This window comes from Crocuta crocuta, unplaced genomic scaffold (genome assembly GCF_008692635.1).
Source record: "Crocuta crocuta isolate KB4526 unplaced genomic scaffold, BGI_CrCroc_1.0 scaffold95, whole genome shotgun sequence".
NCBI classification, from domain to species: Eukaryota; Metazoa; Chordata; class Mammalia; order Carnivora; family Hyaenidae; genus Crocuta; species Crocuta crocuta.
Window position 1 is genome coordinate 4,960,339 of NW_027530971.1, and position 19,796 is coordinate 4,980,134.

Consider the following 19,796-nt stretch of genomic DNA (forward strand, 5'->3'; position numbering starts at 1 on the left):
GACAGCCTAGAATCAGGCAAACAATAAGTTCCATTTACTCTGTTGAAGAAGTTCAAAAGTCTTAGCCCAAATCCTAGAGGTAGGTCCCTGGTGCTGGGCCCAGATATAGTGCTGGGCTCCTCGTAGGAACTCGAATGCACGAGTTCCAGAAAGACACATGCACTGCAACTGGATACCTGGAAAGAAGATCAGTAATGGCCTCATTTATGGAACATCTGTCTCTATGCATTAAGACTCTGAACAGGGGCAAAGTAAAGAGAAGATGCCAGCCCCAGGAGAAAGAGACCAGTACCATCAGGTACCCTATTAAAGCTCCATCTACCAGACTGGTGTAGGTAAAAGGTCTGCAACATGCACACTTAGTTGTGAGGCACTGGGCCATGGGATTATTTGGCAGTAAAGCAACTTAGGAGCAAGAAAGATTTAGCTACCAAGACAGTACACTGGCATTCAGGTCTGGGAGAGAGATAAGTATATGTGTTACATATGGGGCAAGCTATTATTGCGTAACCTACGCCTATGGAAGATGGCCAGAAACATGCATGGTCTTGAGACCCAAGGTGGATTCGGAGGACACAGAGGCAGGGAAAATGATGCTTATTTCCTTTGACTTGACCATGTCTTTGCAACAGGAACAGGATCTTTCCTTACCAAATTCGGAAACTCAATCAGAGAATTATGCATTCTAGATATTTGCTTATTGTAATAAAAGTGATGCCTTCCAAAACTCTGTTGCAATACTGTAACCAAAAGAACACTCTGTCCCACCCAGCTTCTGGGGCAACTTGGCACCAGGGTTCTCCATAAGGCCCCACGCTACAAGCAGAGGGATCATGGGATAGGAAATTAGTCCTCTATGACTTAGCTATGAAATCAACCCACGATTTCAGAATCCCATCTATTAACAGCCACCCTGCCTTCTCACTCAACGTACCACTTTTCCCTGAGAGAAGGAGAAACAAAGGAAGGCCCACAGCTACTGAACTTCTGACATGTGACAGCACTACACCTGGTAAATTTTAAATACTTTATTTAATCCTCTTGACAAAACCATATGGTACACATTATAATATCTCCATTTTAAAAGCAGAGGAAGTGAGGCTTGTAGATGTTGGATAAATTGCCTAAGGTAATAAAAACAGAGGACAGTAAATGAGGGCTTTGGAAAATAAGCCCTCAGTAACTTTTCTAATCACTGTATATGTATCAGCCCATCTAAGCCTTGTGACAATCCCACTGAGTAGGTACTATTCTCCTTCCCTATACCATTAACAAGATACCTAAGGAGTGCAAAACTAAATAATTTGCCAAAAGCCACACGGCAGGTAGGTGACTAAGATTTTTTTGTCGCTTCCCTGGGAACGATGATAGGGCTGATCGGCTTGTCATGAACATCACTAACTGCTTGAAACCTCGTATGGCCATGATTTGCCCATCAAACCAATTCTTTCACGTGGATCAAGACAAGCAAGGGTCAAGACTCACTTGCTGCCTGGCTTTGGTCTGAGGCTGGATCTCCTGTAATTTACCCCCAATCTACACCTTCTCCTGTGGCTTACCAAGATACATGTCCATATTATGCCCGGAAGTTCATCTAACCTAAATCATACAACTAAACGTCCTCATAGATGGGGTATAAAGAATTCAAATGAATGGATTTACTGACTTTCTTCCTTGTTGGGGTAATGCTCTTCAACTTCTACAGAAGCATTATGTGTCCTCAGGTCAAGAAGTATGTGCTAAATATTTATTGTCCCTATATCTTCATGTGTATTTCTGGAAACATTCTGGTGAGATTCACTATGCATGTCTCTGAATGTTTACTTCATCCTTCCAGATAGCTGTAAATGAGATCTAGTCAAGGCTTCCCACTCTGTGTGTGGCCTTAAAACACACCTAAATTCATTCCATTGATTCTAACAGTTCCAGGTGGGAGCATATGTATATTCTAGTGGAAATCCATCGCAGCTGTTAAAAAACAAAACAAAAAAACCCCCAAATACTCTTCTTGAGAATCAGACTGTCATCTCTATTTATGAAGTTCAACACAGCTCATAATACACGAAGGACACAAGGGCATCAGGCTCAGGGAAGACGTCACAGGATTCGGTATTACCCTCCAGGGTGTTGTAAGCAGTAAAAGAGAAGACCCCCCCGTTTAATTGCATCATGTTATGCCGCTGGGTTTCCATTACCTTCATGCAATGCCCGGCGAGCTAACGCCTCAAATTCTTCAAAACTGTGGAGCAGGTAGCAGTGCTCCTCCTTTGGGGTGGAGGCCATGTCATTCAGTTCTCGAATGTTCCCTTGCCATATGCCAAACGTGAAGATCTCCACTCCAAACTCTCGCAGAGAGGCTGCAATTGGCCGGGGATCTCCCCCATTGGAATATCCATCAGTAATGAGGAATATAACTTTTGTTGAGTTTTCTCTAGAGTGACGCAGAATTTGCTGTAATGAAATAAAGTTTGTGTGAGTTTATATGCTGTGGGCCTACTATGTGCTTCCCTTCTTACATAAAGCAGTATTTGTGAGGATCATTAGCATGTCCCTAGAGTGAGGACAAACACTGATCCATGAGAGTAAAACAGAAACAAGCACAGACTAGGGCCTACCAGGGTCTCCGCACAGACCCACCAAAACCTTAAAAGCACTTACAGTGTATCATTAACGGCAGCAGCAGCATTATTTATCATCAGCAAATATTTGTGGAATTCTTACAGATTTTCAGGCTTTCAAAACATGAACCAAATCCGAGTCCTACATATCTATTTCTGAGTACATCCTGCTTGCTGTCCATCTGTCTACTTAGCTGAACCCCCTCGTGACCATATATCAAAAGCCTGATTAGATGAAAACTTAACAGAAAATGTCTTTTCCAGAGTTAACAATGGCCAACCTACTTCCCCTGTTTGTTTTTCCACTGCTCTTCCAAAACTGTAGAACTGATTCAATCCTTCATCTTTTCGGGACCACCCAGTATTAGCACAAAATCAGCTGGTATTGGTAGGGTCCTGTCTTTATGAGAAAATGCTGATTTATTCAATCTGACACTTGAGCTTTATTATTTTAGGACAAGTGAGTGATGCTTTATAATGTTATGTGCTATCCCTCCTCTACAGACAGAAAGGAAAAAAATAAAACCTATTTTAAAAAAGGCATCTAATGGGGCACCCGAGTGGCTCAGTCAGTTGGGCGTCTGACTTTGGTTCAGGTCATGATCTCACAGTTCATGAGTTCAAGCCCTGCATCGGGCTCTGTGCTGACAGCTCAGAGCCTGGAGCCTGCTTCAGGTTCTGTGTCTCCCTCTTTCTCTGCCCCTTTCCCCCCTCCCTTTTTCAAAAGTAAACATTAAAAAAGGCATCTATTTATTGCCACTGATGCATTATAACATCAATTTGTAAAAGCACAAGGAATCCAGTCATCACCCAGGCACTGTAATTAAATTTACTATTGTTGCTTTTCATCAGAAATGGGTAGAAAAGGAAAAGAAGTGCCAGGGTTTGGCTCTTAGTTCTGACAAGTTCTTAGAAAGAAGACTTCAATGTCTATTAGGCAATAATTCAAGTACACTCTGGAGATAGTTAGGAAGAGCAATAATATCCTATGTTTTGTAAAGCTAAAAGGAGAAGATATAATTTAAAATTCACTCATTCACTACCTCAATTCACTTTAAGGGGCTCCTAAAGCTCTAAGCTCCAGACACTCTCAGCTTATAAGACCTATGTCTTCATTAGTATATAATTCATAGCTATTGACTCTAATTTAATAACTCTTAGCAAATTTTGATACAGTTTATGAGCTAAAGATAAAGCTGTTAAGCCTGAATTTAAAGACAATCAAATTGGGAGTGCCTACATGGCCCAGCCTAGCTAGTAGAGCATGTGATTCTTGATCTTGGAATTGTGAGTTCAAGTCCCACACTGGGTGTAGAGATTATCTAAAAATAAAATCTAAAAAAAAAAAAGGCAATTAAATTAAAAATGACTTTGAAAACATCTGGAAAGCCAGCAATTTGAGAAGAAGGGTTCAAACACTTCACGTCCCCTTTCCAAAGCCTACTACTACTAAAGCCAAAGAGAATCAGAAACTAGTCCACAGAAGCTCCTTCTGGCCAAAGGGCAATTTGAGTACCAGTAAAATTAATAACTGAAGTGAATTTAAATGCACCACATATATTTACATTTTATCATATACATTTACTTTTAAATGTGTATAAATGCTTATATTTTTGGTTAGTACACACCCCAGGTGAAAAGCCCTATCAATATAAACAATAATGGGAATGGACTGAAATACACACACACACACACACACACTTTTTTCATCCAGTACCACCTCTCGGGGAAAATCCAATGATTTGTTATAGGTGGCATGAAGCGAGATATTTTATTTGTCTTTAAGGTCAGACATCGGGATTCAAACTAGTTCCAGCACTCTAAGACATGGCAATTTGTGTTAACACTGGCTTTGCTCTTTACCACGTGATAAACTCTCTCTTTCTGAGTTGTTCCACTCTGAAGCCATAACCTAACCTCCACAGACACTCCATGAAGCTTCTGCTCATTTCCATTACTCTCCTTTAACAAGACCATGGAAGCAAACTGGAAGCAAGACCCTAACGAAGCAAGAACTAGTATGGAAAGAAGAGGAGAGAAAAGAAGTAAATTGTCTTTTTCGGTATGGTATTTTTGACAGTGGCTGGCATGGAGGAGGGGTTCCTAAATACCTATTCAATGAATGGATTCACGAACAAATGAGTGAATAAACTGTAGGATTCTTTGAAGACAGTTACTTGAGTAAGCTGGTCTTGAGGGAGAAGTGGGAATGTATAGAATACCTGTGTACGTTCACGTACTTTATTTTGTATAGTTTTGTACCCAAAAGAGAAAGTTTCTTTTTGTGTGCTTTTACTGTCCTTCTGACATACAGAAATACTATTTTATAATATTAATTTTAGCTCACGTCAATAATATTCCTTAACATTCAGGTTAGGATTCAGGGATTTAGTGCAGATTTCTTGCAGAACGACTTATTACGTGCAAAACACATTAAGTTGTAGTTCTATTTTTCTTGTCTTCTTGCAGGGAACTGCAAGTATTTACAGGAACCATTATATCTGCTGGCAGGAAATATATTAAGCTTAAAACAGTCAGAAGAATAGCAGCACTACTAGTCCAAGCAAAGAATTACACAAGATCTGGGTTTGGAATGTACTTTAAAAGACAGAGGAGGAGTGGATGATTTACTGAAAATATTTTACCCCCTCCCCCCAATCTTTCTGCTCCGTCATACTTGAATAAAAACATAATTCAATAAAAACATTTTCATCCCACAGATCTAAGAAAGAAAGAGAACTTTGGTAATGTTTGTGGAATGTGGTAGAGGCCTAGCATCCGATTCTCCTTCTGGTGTTCCTGAAATCGTTTACATCATCTGCTATCTTTTGCAAGGCATTTAAGAAATAGAACGGGTTTTGTTTGTTTGTTTGTTTGTCCAGAATACTGAATGAGGAAACCCTTTGCTGCCAAAGAAAAACTCAACATGGACTTTGTATAGCCAAAGGTTATCGCCATCTGTATTGTATCAAGCCTCTGATTAGCTTGTATAAATATCTGGCAGGGAAGGAAGCCCCCCCTTGTCCAGCAAAAGTCATTAAAATGATAAAAATGCAGGGTTGTGTAACATTGTTCTAACACCCGAGATCCATCACCATTACACAAGACTGCAACCCCACCCCTACCCCCTAAGTCAGGCCACAAGGGAACTGTTTGGGAAAATGGCCTTGAAAGAAAAAGAGAAGTCACAACAAATCTGACGTGGCAACAACATTTGCCCTTGGACTCCACTAATTAAGTACATTTCGACAGAATACCAACTGTGGCACAGCCCTGTGGTTGTGGCCCAACTTGACTGCAGAGACCATGCAGAGAAGCTCAGAAGTCATCCCTGAAAGAAGGGGAATGTGGAATCAATATCTGGTGTGGCTATATCGGAGCCAGAGGCAGGGAGCAGAAAATTAGTAAATATTGTCAGTGTTTCAACTGGTTTTCCACATACATAGTTTTTTCCTAGTTAGGAAACATTAAGGACAAACAAAATGCCAGAAGCTACTTATAATACTGTCTTCATCCTTCACATTCTAAGATTTTACCAAGCTTCATCTGTTAGGTAGTTAATATTCTTAATCTGAAGACTCAAATATTCTTCCATTCAAGGAATGCTCACTGTTCTATATCTTTGAATGACATCTCTGGGGAAAGAGGTTATCATCTGTTGGCTCGTCATTTTCTGGACTTCATAGATTTTATCCTAGGTTTGTTTGGGTTTTTTTTTCACTTTTATCTCATCTCCTGCCCTTCTGAATTTGGTGGAAATATCTGAAGCTTTTCTTCCCTATCACCTTTTGTGGCAGATGCACCTCCTCCTTTGCATTCCTGACTATGAATTGATCCCGGCCTCGCATCTTATTTTTCTTATGACCGTATTTCTTCACCTTGCATGTTCTCTCTTTATTCCTTGCAGCTTCTTGGCCACTTTTGTTTTCATTTCAGTCTGTTGTTTATCCCCTCATTTCTCATCTCATTTCAGTGTTTTATTTACTTAAGTGCATGGAACAAATGCTTTCTAGGATTTGGTTCTGCTCTGCATAGTGAATTCTTGTGCTTTATCTGTATCTTACAGTCTATCTTTATTTAGCAGAAGCCTTTCAAAGAAACCAGATAGAGGGGTTCTATTGGACAGTTCAGGTTAAGATAGATACAACCTCATCCCAGGAGGAGGAAAAGTTACCAAAAGCCAAGAGCAGGCCCATTGAAATCTTCTGTAATTTTTTAAATGTTTATTTATATTTGAGAGAGAGAGAGAGAGACAGTGCACAAGGTGGATGGCGGGGGCAGAGAGATGGAGACAGAATCCGAAGCAGGCTCCAGGCTCTGAGCTGTCAGCACAGAGCCCGACACGGGGCTCCAATACATGAGCTGTGAGATCATGACCTGAGCTGAAGTTAGACACTCAACCCACTGAGCCTCCCAGGTGCCCCAAAATCTTCTGTAAACCCAAGAGCTACAAAATCAACTTGCAGATTTAGAAGGATATGTGTGGCTTAATACCAAAATAAGAAGAAAATGAGCATAGTGCCATGGTGCTTGCTTCACTAAGATTTAGAAAGTCATAGCCTCTATGAGAATAAGAATGGAAAACCATGGAAAAAGAACAAGGTAAGAGGAAACAGGGAAGTGTAGGCAAAGAGGGATGTGACAGGCAAATAATTCAAGAAAACCCAAAATACAAGGAAAGACTTAGAAACTCATAATGGTGGTAGTGAGATGAAATGTCAGAAACTTAAAATAATATAATTCAAAACAAACTTTAGTGTCCAAAACTGCTGACTAATCTCACTTATAATCGTAGAAGCACAATTCCAAATAAACTGAATTCAAATAATATTCAAAAGATTTCTCTCCTTTATTTAACAAGGCATACTCCTCAAAGGCAAAACTTGGTTAAAATTAATAAATATCTTTTGCTACAATACAACACAATAATTATTCCAATCAAAAGACAATAATAATCCAAGATTATTATTCAATAATAATTCGCACATTCAATAAAATTTATTTCTGCCCACTTTAATTAAAAAAATTACGAAGTTACCTCATTAATAGATGGTCTATCCCAAAGCAACAATGTAAATCATGCTTAACAATGAAACACCAGCAAATATTCCAAATAGATAAGATGTGAATCAGCAATTCTAAGTGTTTTCACTATTATTTAAAATCCTTTTGGGGTGCCTGGGTGGCTCAGTTGGTTAAGCATCCAACTTCGGCTCAAGTCGCGATCTCACCGTTCATGGATTCGAGCCCCACATCAGGCTCTGTGCTGACAGCTCAGAGCCTGGAGCCTGTTTCTGATTCTGTGTGTGTGTGTGTCTCTCTCTGCCCCTCTCCCGCTCATGCTCTGTCACCCTCTGTCTCAAAAATAAATAAACTATAAAAAAATTTTAAAAATAAATAAATAAATAAAATCCTTTTGAATTTTCCAGCCAAGGGAACAAGACACAAAACCAAAATAAATATTACACTTCTTAAAGTTTCTGTTCCTTCTCAAAAAATCAAAATTAAAAAGCAAAGAACAATTGGAAAATATATTCGTCAAGCTTATGAAATAAAGTATGGAGGTCTTTAAAGTATAAAAACTTTTACACATCTCTATGGGAAAATAGAGAAGAATAACAGAAATATAGGTGAGTGTTTTGACCAAACAAAATGAAGACTAAGAAAACAAAACAAAACAAAAAAACCCCCCAAATTCTATTTGTCAGAAAATGTCAAAAACATTTAACTTCACTAAACCAAAATAATGTATGTTAAACAACAGTAATACTATATTTTTACTTCCCAAATAGCCAAAGATTTCAAAAAAAATTTTAATGTTTTTATTTATGTTTGAAAGAGAGAGAGAGAGAGAAACAGAGAGCATGAGCGAGGGAGGGGCAGAGAGAAAGGAGACAAAGAATCCAAAGCAGGCCCCAGGCTCTGAGCTATCAGCGCACAGCCAGACGCAGGACTCAAACTCACAAACCACAAGATCGTGTGACCTGGGCCGCAGTCAGACGCTTAACTGACTGAGCCACCCAGGAACCCCAAGTCAAAGATTTTTTTAATTATAAAAATGTAGGGGAGCCTGGGTGGCTCAGTCAGTTTAGCATCCAACTTCAGCTCAGGTGAGTTCGAGCCCTGCATCTGGCTCTGTGCTGACAGCTTCAAGATTGGAGTGAGCCTACTTGAGATTCTGTGTCTCCCTCTCTCTCTCTGCCCCTCCCTCACTCATGCTCTATCTTTCTCTCTCTCTCAAAAATAAACATTAAAAAATTTTTTTAATTGTAAAACATATGAGAAAACATATTTCTATTTCTATTGGGATGCAACAAGGACTGGTAATATTTGGAGCGCTATGTGACAAAGTGGTGAAAGCACTAAAAATTTCACATAATCTGAACTAATAATTCTACATATAAGTATGTCTTAAGGAAATAATCATGGATACACAAAAAATGATTAAGAAAGGTGTTTATCCCAAAATAATTTGCAATATAAAGAAACAGAAACAGTATAAAATTCCAACAATAGGTATATTAAATAAACTACAGGGCAATCATGAATGATCACTACAATGGTACTGTCGTGTAATAATAAACTTTATTTTTTTTAACATTTATTTATTTTTGAGACAGAGAGAGACAGAGCATGAGCTGGGGTGGGGAGGAGAGGGGGAGACACAGAGAGAGGGAGACACAGAATCTGAAACAGGTTCCAGGCTCTGAGCTAGCTGTCAGTACAGAGCCTGATGCAGGGCTCGAACCCACGAACCATGAGATCATGGCCTGAACTGAAGTTGGATGCTTAACCAACTGAGCCAACCAGGCACCCCAACATTTTTTAAAAGTTATTTAATGTTTATTTATTTTTGAGAGAGAGAGACAGAGACAGAGTGTGAGCGGGGGAGATGCAGACAGGAGACACAGAATCTGAAACAGGATCCAGGCTCTGAGCTGTCAGCACAGAGCCTGACTCAGGGCTTGACCTTGGGAACAGCAAGATGATGACCTGAGCAAAATTTGGACGCTTAACTGACTGAGCCACCCAGGCGCCCAGATCCAATCCTGTTTAAAGCTTTCATTATTTTCCCTTTGTCTCCAAAGTTTAGATTTCTTTACATGCCCTTAAACAATTCAGTCCTAAATAATACTTCGAGCCACATCCATTGCCACACTCCATCTCCAGCCTACTTCTTCAGCCTACCTCCTATACTATGGTCTCACCACACAGGTTTATTTGAAAGTTTGGAACGTACCACTCTTCCCTTATGTTTGCTCTACCTGGAAGTTTTTAATGAATCTCTCTCATCTCCTAATATGTCTACCTCCTTATCAATCCTTCAAAATCCAGATTGAAGTTCACCTTCTCTTTGAAACATTCCCAAAGTCTTCTGCTGTGCAGAAAATATTAATTCAATCATCTCACAGCATTCCATTACGCTAACCACGTCAAAATTATAGTTAACTTATCTGGCTATATCCTCAAGCTAAATGGAAGATACTCTATGGCAAGGATTGATTCTTAGATTTCCACTCTGTTGGTGCTCAAAAATGAACTGTGCACCTAGTAGATGAAAAAAAAAATCAATAAACAAATGCCTTAATTTTCACTAGCTATACGTTTAACATACAGAATAAATAAGTTCTAAGCCAACCACCGTTGTTACAGTAAATCCTTTTCTGTAGTTGTGAAATGAAAACTCTTATAAAGATTACGCTTAAACTTATTTCATCAAATCCATACAGGGCCTCTATTATATATGAGACACTGTGCTAGGGTTTTTAGTTGTACTGTTTGATGATACAATAGAACCATTAACTAAAAATAAGCCAACACTAAAACAATGGCAAACTATACCTGGCAAGAGTGTCCTGCAGTAACTGAGTTTTCCTATTTACATTATAACACCAAATAAATCATATTTAGATATTTAATGCGTCTCGTTTATTTTAAGTATTTACTCAGGCTTCATGGACTGAAATTCTAGCATGAAAAGAAAATGGCTCAAATAACATTTAGGCTATTTGTTACAGTCTAGCCAAATCACAGAAGAATCAGAGGGTCAAAAAGAACTTAATCTCAGATTTATGGTCATAGAGCTTTTCCACCCACATACATGTTTTTGTTATTAAACATGGACACAAATCATTTTCAAATGGACCCATAGGGACAGTACATCAACTTGGGAAAACGGTGTGCACAGGAGTTGATGAGTAGCAGACTCAATCCAGACTGTAAAAGACGACAAAATAAATAGGCAAAAAAAAACAAGCAAATTTCCGAAAATGCCGAATTCCACTATCCATTCTATAGACACACAAGGAATAAAGAAAATGAAGAAACGTAAAGTCATCAGAATCCAAATAAAACTGAAAGATGGCCTTTGAATGGTCATCCTCGAATTAAAGGTATTACTCGGTGATCAAAAAAGAATGAAATCTTGCCCTTGCAACAATGTGGATGGAACCAGAGTGTATTATGCTAACTGAAATAAGTCAGTCAGAGTAAGACAAGTATCATATGATTTCACTCATATGTGGAATTTCAGAAACAAAACAAATGAACATAGGGGAAAGGAAGGAAAAATAAGATAAAACAGAGAGAGGAGACAAACCTTAGGAGGCTCTTAAATTCAGAGAACACACTGAAGGTTGCTGGAGGGGAGGTGGGCAGTGGGATGGGCTCAATGAGGGATGGGCATTAAGGAGGGCACTTGATGCAATGAGTCACTGGGTTCTTCTCCTGAAACCAATACTACACACTATATGTTAACTAACTTGAATTGAAATTTTTAAATTTTTTGAATGTTTATTTAGTTTTGAGAGAGAGATTTGGGGGGAGAGGGGCAGAGAGAGAGAGGGAGACACAGATCCCAAGCAGGCTCCAGGCTCTGAGCTGTCAGCACAGAACCCGACTCAGGGCTTGAACTCACAAACCATGAGATCATGACCTGAACCGAAGTCAGTCACTCAACTGACTGAGCCACCTAGGTGCCCCTAATTTAAATTTTAAAAACGGGTATTTGCACAGTTTCCAGATAAAAACTTAGGAAGGATGTTTTAACCACACTTCGCTGTCAATAAAAATTGGACATCGTTTTATTAGCCTCAAAAAAGTGGGAATTTGTTGGAAATATAGAGGACATCTCTCCAAACCCAAGAGCAGGGAGAAGAACTGGGCCTCAAGAGGACCAACCAAGCTGCAGGGACCAGCGGCTACTCCCCTCAGCCTTCCATCTGTTTGCTTCTGCGGCCATGCTGTGTCTTGTCTCCATTTCTGTCAACACATCCTTACTCACTCCTAACATTGATGGCATTCCTCTGGTTCTCTGTGCACCGTCTTAACTTTATATTCCCTACCTACTGGCAAAGAAAAAACAAAAAAGGAAGGATCTACTCTCTCAGAGGTCTTTGTGCCCTATTCCAAATTCCTAAGAGCAAAAAATATAAATGATCCGTCTCAACTTCTAGACTGCCACCCCCTTAACCCAAACAGAGAAGGATCACCCCTCCAGGCAGGGCAAAGGGCTGAGGATGGGTGTGGTTCTCAGTAAAAATGGTTGCTGATCAACATGGACTACAGAAGAAATGAGCTACAAGGAAAAGAAAGAATTGAGTGCTATGCTTGGATTTATCCAGTAGGAAAATAGTTTCAAACATGTATCAGAGCAAATTCTCCTTCCAGAAAACCACCGAATGCCAGAAGACGGTGGAGAGATTTGGGAGAAGTAAACTGTAAATATTTTCCTCAGAAAGCAGAAAAATGTTCTTTATGATTCAAAGCTGTCAGGAAAGAAACAAGGTCTTAAGGGATATTAATAGTAACTATGAAGGAAAAATTTATCAGGAGCTTAGAATATATAAAAGACGCAGAGAATCTAACCATATTTGGGCTTCAGGAGCAACCTTACTTTTCAAAAAGCCAGATACACTTCAAACTGACACATGGGAATTCACAGGGAGCAGAGGTTGAGGGGAGATTTCAAGTTCATGAACCCACTGTGTATTTTATTTGTTATAGTTATCCAAAATTTATCAAAAAACACATTTAATTGGGACATTTATTAGCATTCCGAATAAATGACATTTTGTTTCGTTTTTCTTTTTTTTCTTTTGTGTTTTAGTTTGTATAAATGACCACATTAATTACCATTATAGAGGAAAAGATTCTGTGTTTCATAGCTTCAAAAAAACTGAAATTAAACCCAAATGACTTAAGGTTGCATAAATTAGAAGATTCATTATATCTATCTACTCAAATCATCAATCAATGACTCAAAGTAATATTTACATATGTAAGTATTCAAAGATGTTGACTTTTATTTTCCCAAGTTTATTTATTTATTTTGAAGGGCATGGGGACAGATTGAGAGTGAGAGAGAGAATCCCAAGCAGACTTTGTGCTGTCAGCACAGAACCTGACATGGGGCTTGATCTCAGGAACCATGAGATTATGACCTGAGCTGAAATTAAGAGTCAGACGCTTAACCTACTGAGCCACACAGGTGCCCCAAAAGATGTTGACTTTTAAAATTACTTTGAACATGGAAAGAGCCTAAGTGTCCATCAACGGATGAATGGATCAAGAAGATGTGGTTTATCTATAGGATGGAAAACTACATGGCAATGAGAAGGAATGAAATCTGGCCATGTGTAGCAACATGGATGGACCTTGAGGGTGTTATGCTGAGTGAAATAAGTCAGGCAGAGAAGGACAAATACCGTATGTTTGCACGTATAGGAGGATTAGGAGGAACTTAACGGAGGACTGCCGGGGAGAAGAAGGGGGGAAATAGTGGGGGAGAGGGAGGGAGGCAAACCATGAGAGACTCTTGAATGCTGAGAACAAACTGAGGACTGATGGGTGTGGGGAGGAGGGGGGAGATGGACATGGAGGAGGACACTTGTGGGGATGAGCACTGGGTGTTATATGGAAACCAACTTGACAATAAACTATTTGTAAAAAAGAAGGCAAGGAAGGAAGGAAGGAAGGAAAAAAGAAAGAGAGAAAGTTAGAAAGAAAGGGAAAGCCTGACCCCCCAAAAAAATAAAAGAGAGAGAGAGAGAAAAAAAATAAAATAAAATTACTTTGAGATTGTTTGTTTTTCGGGTGTGGAGTTTGGTGAGTTCCTTATAGATTTTAGACACTAGCCCTTTATCTGATATGTCATTTGCAACTATCTTTTCCCATTCCAAACAATCCAGTGAAGAAATGGGCAGAAGATATGAACAGACACTTCTCCGAAGAGGACATCCAGATGGCCAACAGACACATGAAACAATGCTCAGCGTTCCTTCTCATCAGGGAAATACAAATCAAAACCACACTGAGATACCACCTCACGCCAGTCAGAGTGGCTAAAATGAGCAAATCAGAGGACTCTAGACGCTGGCGAGGATGTGGAGAGATGGGTACCTCCTACACTGCTCGTGGGAATGTAAACTGGTGCAGCCCCTCTGGAAAATAGTATAGAGATTCCTCAAAAAATTAACAATAGAACTCCCCTATGATCCAGGAATAGCACTTCTAGGAATTTACGCAAGGGATTCAGGAGTGCTGATGCATAGGGGCACATGGGCCCCAATGTTCATAGCAGCACTCTCAACAATAGCCAAAACATGGAAAGAGCCTAAGTGTCCATCAAATGACGAATGGAACAAGAAGATGTGGTTTATCTATACCATGGAATACTACATGGCAATGAGAAACAATGAAATCTGGCCATGTATAGCAACATGGATGGAACCTGAGGGTGTTATGTTGAGCGAAATTAAGTCAGGCAGAGAAGGACAAATACCATATGTTTGCACGTATAGGAGGATTAGGAGGAACTCAATGGAGGACCATGGGGGAGAAGAAGGGGAAGAATAGTGGGAGAGAGGGAGGGAGGCAAACCATGAGAGACTCTGAATGCTGAGAACAAACTGAGGGCTGATGGGGGTGGGGGGGAGGGGAAGGGAGGTGATGGGCATGGAGAAGGGCACTTGTGGGGATGAGCACTGGGTGTTATATGGAAACCAACTTGACAATAAACTATTAAAAACATAATTACAAAACTAGAAGTCAAACCAAAAAAAAAAAAGCCAGAAAAACAAAAAAACAAAAGTAATAAAATAAAATAAAATTACTTTGAGAATAATATACTCTGGAAATAAGTCTAGTTCATTACCTAAGGTATTTGAAGATAGATTTGAAGGTATTTGAAGAAAGTGCTAAAGTGAGCATTCTTTTTACCTGAAGAAACCACTAGAAGAATCATAAGGGAGATTTTTTTTTTCTTTTGTGAACTGGGATGGCTTATGGGGGGAAAACAGAAATATTATGATGCAGGGGGAACACCGTGTACCCCAGATTAGGACATACTGAATTTAGATGGAGGAGCAAGTTTTGTATGGCCGTTTGGCATGTAAATTTATAAACTTAAGTTTAGGCTATATGATAATTTGAGAGAGGGACTAGCTGTATGTAGGACTAGAAGAATGAATTCTGTTTGAGTCATATTTTTAGTTTAATGAAGAGTATGAGGTTAGGTATTGACCATGGATTAGAGAAACCTAAGAATTCAGGAAACTAGATAAATGGAAAGGATAGAAGCAGATGCGTTGCAAATAGAAGATGATCTTTCACTGCCTCAGTGCCTTGGCCTCTGCAATAGTTGGTAGACTTATCAGTTAAGGTACACAAACTGGGAGGTGCTAGCCAACGAACTACACTGTATAAAAATGGCACATGAGAGGCAATTCCCTGGACTGAACGGAGGTCAAAGGGGTGGGGAGTAGAGGCTATCACCTGGGACTACCAGCTGTTTAGAGAGTATCCATTCAAATGACAGTTCCCAAATGTCCACTCCTCTTACTGCATCTGCTCCATGTGGCCTTCTGCTTGGTCACCCACATACCTAGTGCCCATCACAGCTGCCCTCTCTGCCTCACGTCTTTGCAATGAACTTCAATGATAAGTACGTATCCGAGGGCCTTGTGCCTACTAGGTCTTCTGACAATATAGCACAGGGTAGTACTACATACTTTGGTCAAGTTATTTACATTCTCTATGCCTCAGTTTCCTCATCTGTACTTAGGAGATACTACTACTAACCTACAGGGGAAAATGTTTCTGTTCTGAGGATTTAATGAAAGTACTTAGCATGGCACCTGACAAGCAGTGATTCCTTATCACCATTATCAAGATGAATAAAAGAAACTGCTAGCATGTTGCTGGAATGTCTGCCAAGCAGATAAACCATACAATGGAATCAACATTTTGTTCAAAGCTGTGAATGAAAACAAGTAATCGTATTTGTGGGGGCTGACAAAGTGAGTCAGGGGATTTAGGAGAATTATTATTCTAGAACCAATGACCACACAACCCTAGCTGAGCCAAGAAGAAGGTGATAATACCTTTTAGGAAAAGGAACAGAAAAATAACAGCTTGGCCTTTGCTGTATGAGGATGATACTGCAAGGTTGGTAAAGGGCAGTGAGGACATTGACATGGAAAAGGACATGAATTCACAACACAGATGCCTGCAGATTCCCTCCTGAATGCACTGCATGGAGTTCTCCGCAGAGGTGCAGTAGGGTTTGCCTCCCTTGACCAGATTTGGTGGTGGGGAAAGTGGGGATTCACACCTGCACGAGATTCTTCTCAAGAGTTTATACTGCTCCCTTGGGAAAGTGGTCTGAAGGGTGAATTTGCTAAAATTATTATAACCCATCATTTGAAAAGTCAAGAATCCCCTAAATGGTACTCTGAGAAGATGTCATAACTATCCTCATTTTAGTTTGAAATCAGAGCACAGTACTATCCTTGATATACTAAAGTTGAAAATGTTCAACAGACTAAGCCATCTTTTCCAGAACACTAAGGTTATAATGAATATCATTTGCTAGGTCCTGGAGCATAAAGTCACATAAGATGTGATTTCTGTCCTCCACAAGTAGAGAGGACACAGGCATCACACAACAAGTACTATTTGTCACACTTCCCTACAATTTCCTTAATCAGATATGTCCTTACAGTATTTCTCCACATTTTGGGAACATGTCAAGTAAGTGAATACAGATGACTCTGCAAGTCCCTGCAAGGTTCTCCGTCGCTGGCACTTCACCAATCTCTGCCTAATAAATTCTGATGGGAGGTCTTACACCTTGAAGGTATAGGAGGAAATGGAAATTTCAAAAGAGCAAAAAGTGAAAAGAAATACAGAAAAAGGCATTGGTGCTCCTGGGTTTGTGGGCCACCCGACGCTGTGTGCTTTGGAGAATTGTCCACCTTTACTCAGATGCAGTCCCAGGAGGGCTTTCCACAACTTCTTACCACTGGGCATGTCTTGCTTAGTGGGCCACCAAGGGACTGAATTCCAGCACTTTCTGTGGTTGTCCTTCACCCATGGAAAAGTCACACCTCCTGGCTTTACCGGTAGGCCATTCCTCTGAGGCTCCTTTCTGCCGGCAACAGCAGACCTTGTCTGTCCCTCCTGTTCTCATATCTCAGACTTCTAACTGCCAGCATCAGTATCTCTTCATCTGAGGGCTTGCTTTGGTGTCTGGAGACCACCCTACCCCTCAGTAACAGAGAAGTGACGCCCTCCAGGGAGCAAATTTCAACAGTGACAGATTACAGTGGGTCTATAAATGCCACGGATGGTCATTCTACAGCTTGAACTCTACGGTGCGCCCCACCCCCAGTAGACTTAAGCACTAGTTACCTTTTCTGCTGTTGGCTCTCTTTCCTGTCTCATGTCCTCAGTGTTTAGTTAGGATCACCTCCCAAATAAGCAACTTGCACTTGAATCCTCATCTCATGTTCTGCTTCTGGCAAACCCAAAATGGAGACATTGGCTGTTGTCCCTGGCTTGCTTCTCCATTAAACAGGCATGGGGACAAATCAAAGTTTCTGCCCAAGAACATTTCCAACCAGTATGTAACATGCCGGTCTCTTCTTTGCTAAGTTGCTGGAAGGAAAGAACTATACGAGGGACAGAAGAGATGTGCTTTCAGTACGAACGCTGCTCTCCCCCCAGGTTCCCAGGGGCTGCCCTGCTTTGCTGTTTATCTCTTGCTTCCAAATTCTCCGGTGGTTCAGACTCGAGCTGGGTACTGGGCAGGAGGTAAGGGGGACTGAGCTTGTAGGGTCTGTGCTGCACAGTCTGTGAACCCTGAGCACATATATCACTCTCAGTTATTGGTGGCACTAATATGTGGAATGCTCAGTGTTCTTTAGTTTCAGCCATGGGTCCTGGTGCTAAATCTGGGACAACAGAGTTCCACGTAACATCCTGCTCCCGATGAATATTTAAAACAAAGATTTTGGGGCGCCCGGGTGGCTCAGTCGGTTAAGCGTCTGACTTCAGCTCAGGTCATGATCTCACGGTTCATGGGTTCGAGCCCTGCATCGGGCTCTGTGCTGACAGCTAGCTCAGAGCCTGGAGCCTGTTTCAGATTCTGTGTCTCCCTCTCTCTCTGCCCCTCCCCTGCTCATGCTGTCTCTCTCTCTCAGAAATAAATAAAAAAAATTAAAAAAATAAAACACAGATTTTTACTACTGACCAGATACACGAAGCCTAAACTTTGGTATCTTTATTGGTAGAAAAGTCCAACAACTGTCTGAAATCATTACTTCGAAGCCACATTTAAAAGCCAAGCATGCCTATTTTGAAGAAATTGTGACTAAAAAAGAGAGCAACCTTGGCTAGAAAGAAATGTGAAAAACATAAACAAAAATTGCTTCATTTCTTTCAAAGTGAATCTCAGATTCGTTTGGAAAGGTGAAGCCTACAAAACAGGATTAAAATGATGACGCTTTACTTGCAGATATGACTCCACTGGTGTAGGTCAAAGTACGTGAGCCAACGTGAAGGAAATGCCAGGATCAAAATAAACCCTCAAACAACACCTCTGAACGTGCCTAAACGCTCTCCACGAACAACAGCAGGCACACACTCTTTTACCGCACAGGACAAAACACACACACACCCACAAACACACACACACACACACACAAAACAACAAAAAACAAATCACAAAAAATGAAACTTGAGAGCTAGAGAATCAGTTGTAGGAAATGGGTCCTTGGAGGCAACCATTTCACTTACGTGTGATAACCCTAGAGGGTTAGAGTCTTCCCTAAGAATGTTCTTCAAGGAGTATTACCAGTAAGGGTGAGAGGCTCTGACAGAGCAGTGGGTACAGGGTCCCTCTCGGTGTGTGACAAGATGGAAGAGGGCCACATTCTCCTGACCGCTCGGCAAGGTGATGGAGGCAGTTACTTCCACCACCGCCGCCTCCACACCCTGTTCTGCGCCCCTTCGTGGCCAGCTGTCCAGGCTCCTCTCCTTGGTGAATAACTGAAGGCAGCTTGCCAAGCAGTGAAGAAAACCACTGTCATCTGTGTGCAGAGTTGTGTGTGAATCTGGGTTCTCAAGATCCAATGTGGCCCCAGGAGGGAGGAGAAGGACAGCTGGAGTGGAGTGACAGCGTTTGAAGGGTCACTGCTTTCAACCCAGTATGATTCGCCCGTCCTAACAGACTCAGTGCTACAGTACTCAGCACGTGGCAGAAAAAAGACTAGAATTATAGCCTTTCAATTTCTTGGTAATTAGCTAAGGTGTCATTTCATTTCTTAAGGCAGAGCTGTATTGCAGAATAGAATACAATATTCTCCCGAATATTTAAGATGATAGCTGAGCCATAAAAGGGCTTTCGTATTTGAGACTGATCACTTTTTAGGCTATGCCACCGGATGCCCCCAAGGTATGTCTTCAATCACCTGCGCCCCGGTAGACATTGATATTTCACTTCCTGTTATGTAATACATGTTCTTGTAACTACTTTTTCAAAGGCCAGTAGAAGTAATATAATTCCTATAGATAACTACTATTAACAGTAAACAATTTTTCTTTCCAGTTTCTTTTTTCTGAGTGCATATATTAATGAAATCGGACCTATGTTATATATGCAGTTCTATATACTGATGCTAAACACACACACACACAGAGTTTCAGCTAATTTAATATGCTATTTGACCAAGGTATTACATCATTAGATAGTTTTAAAAATGTGGTTTCATCGTCTATAATACATTTCATTGTGGATAGGATGTTTGATTAAATTATCTTGAGTTGTGGGACATTGGCGGTTGCTGCCTCCAGTTTCTGTGTGGAGTGGCAGCCATTACAGTTACCCTCTCAACCCAC

The 19,796-nt window shown here is 40.6% G+C and overlaps 1 protein-coding gene across 1 annotated transcript in view; it reads right to left on the reverse strand.

Moving 5' to 3' along the window:
- The window catches only part of SVEP1 (sushi, von Willebrand factor type A, EGF and pentraxin domain containing 1), a 190,781-nt gene that overhangs the window by 157,910 nt on the left and 13,075 nt on the right, over positions 1-19,796 (reverse strand). Inside the window, 1 exon segment of the mRNA XM_077769764.1 lies at positions 2,196-2,451. Coding sequence (XP_077625890.1) covers positions 2,196-2,451 — 256 coding nt within the window.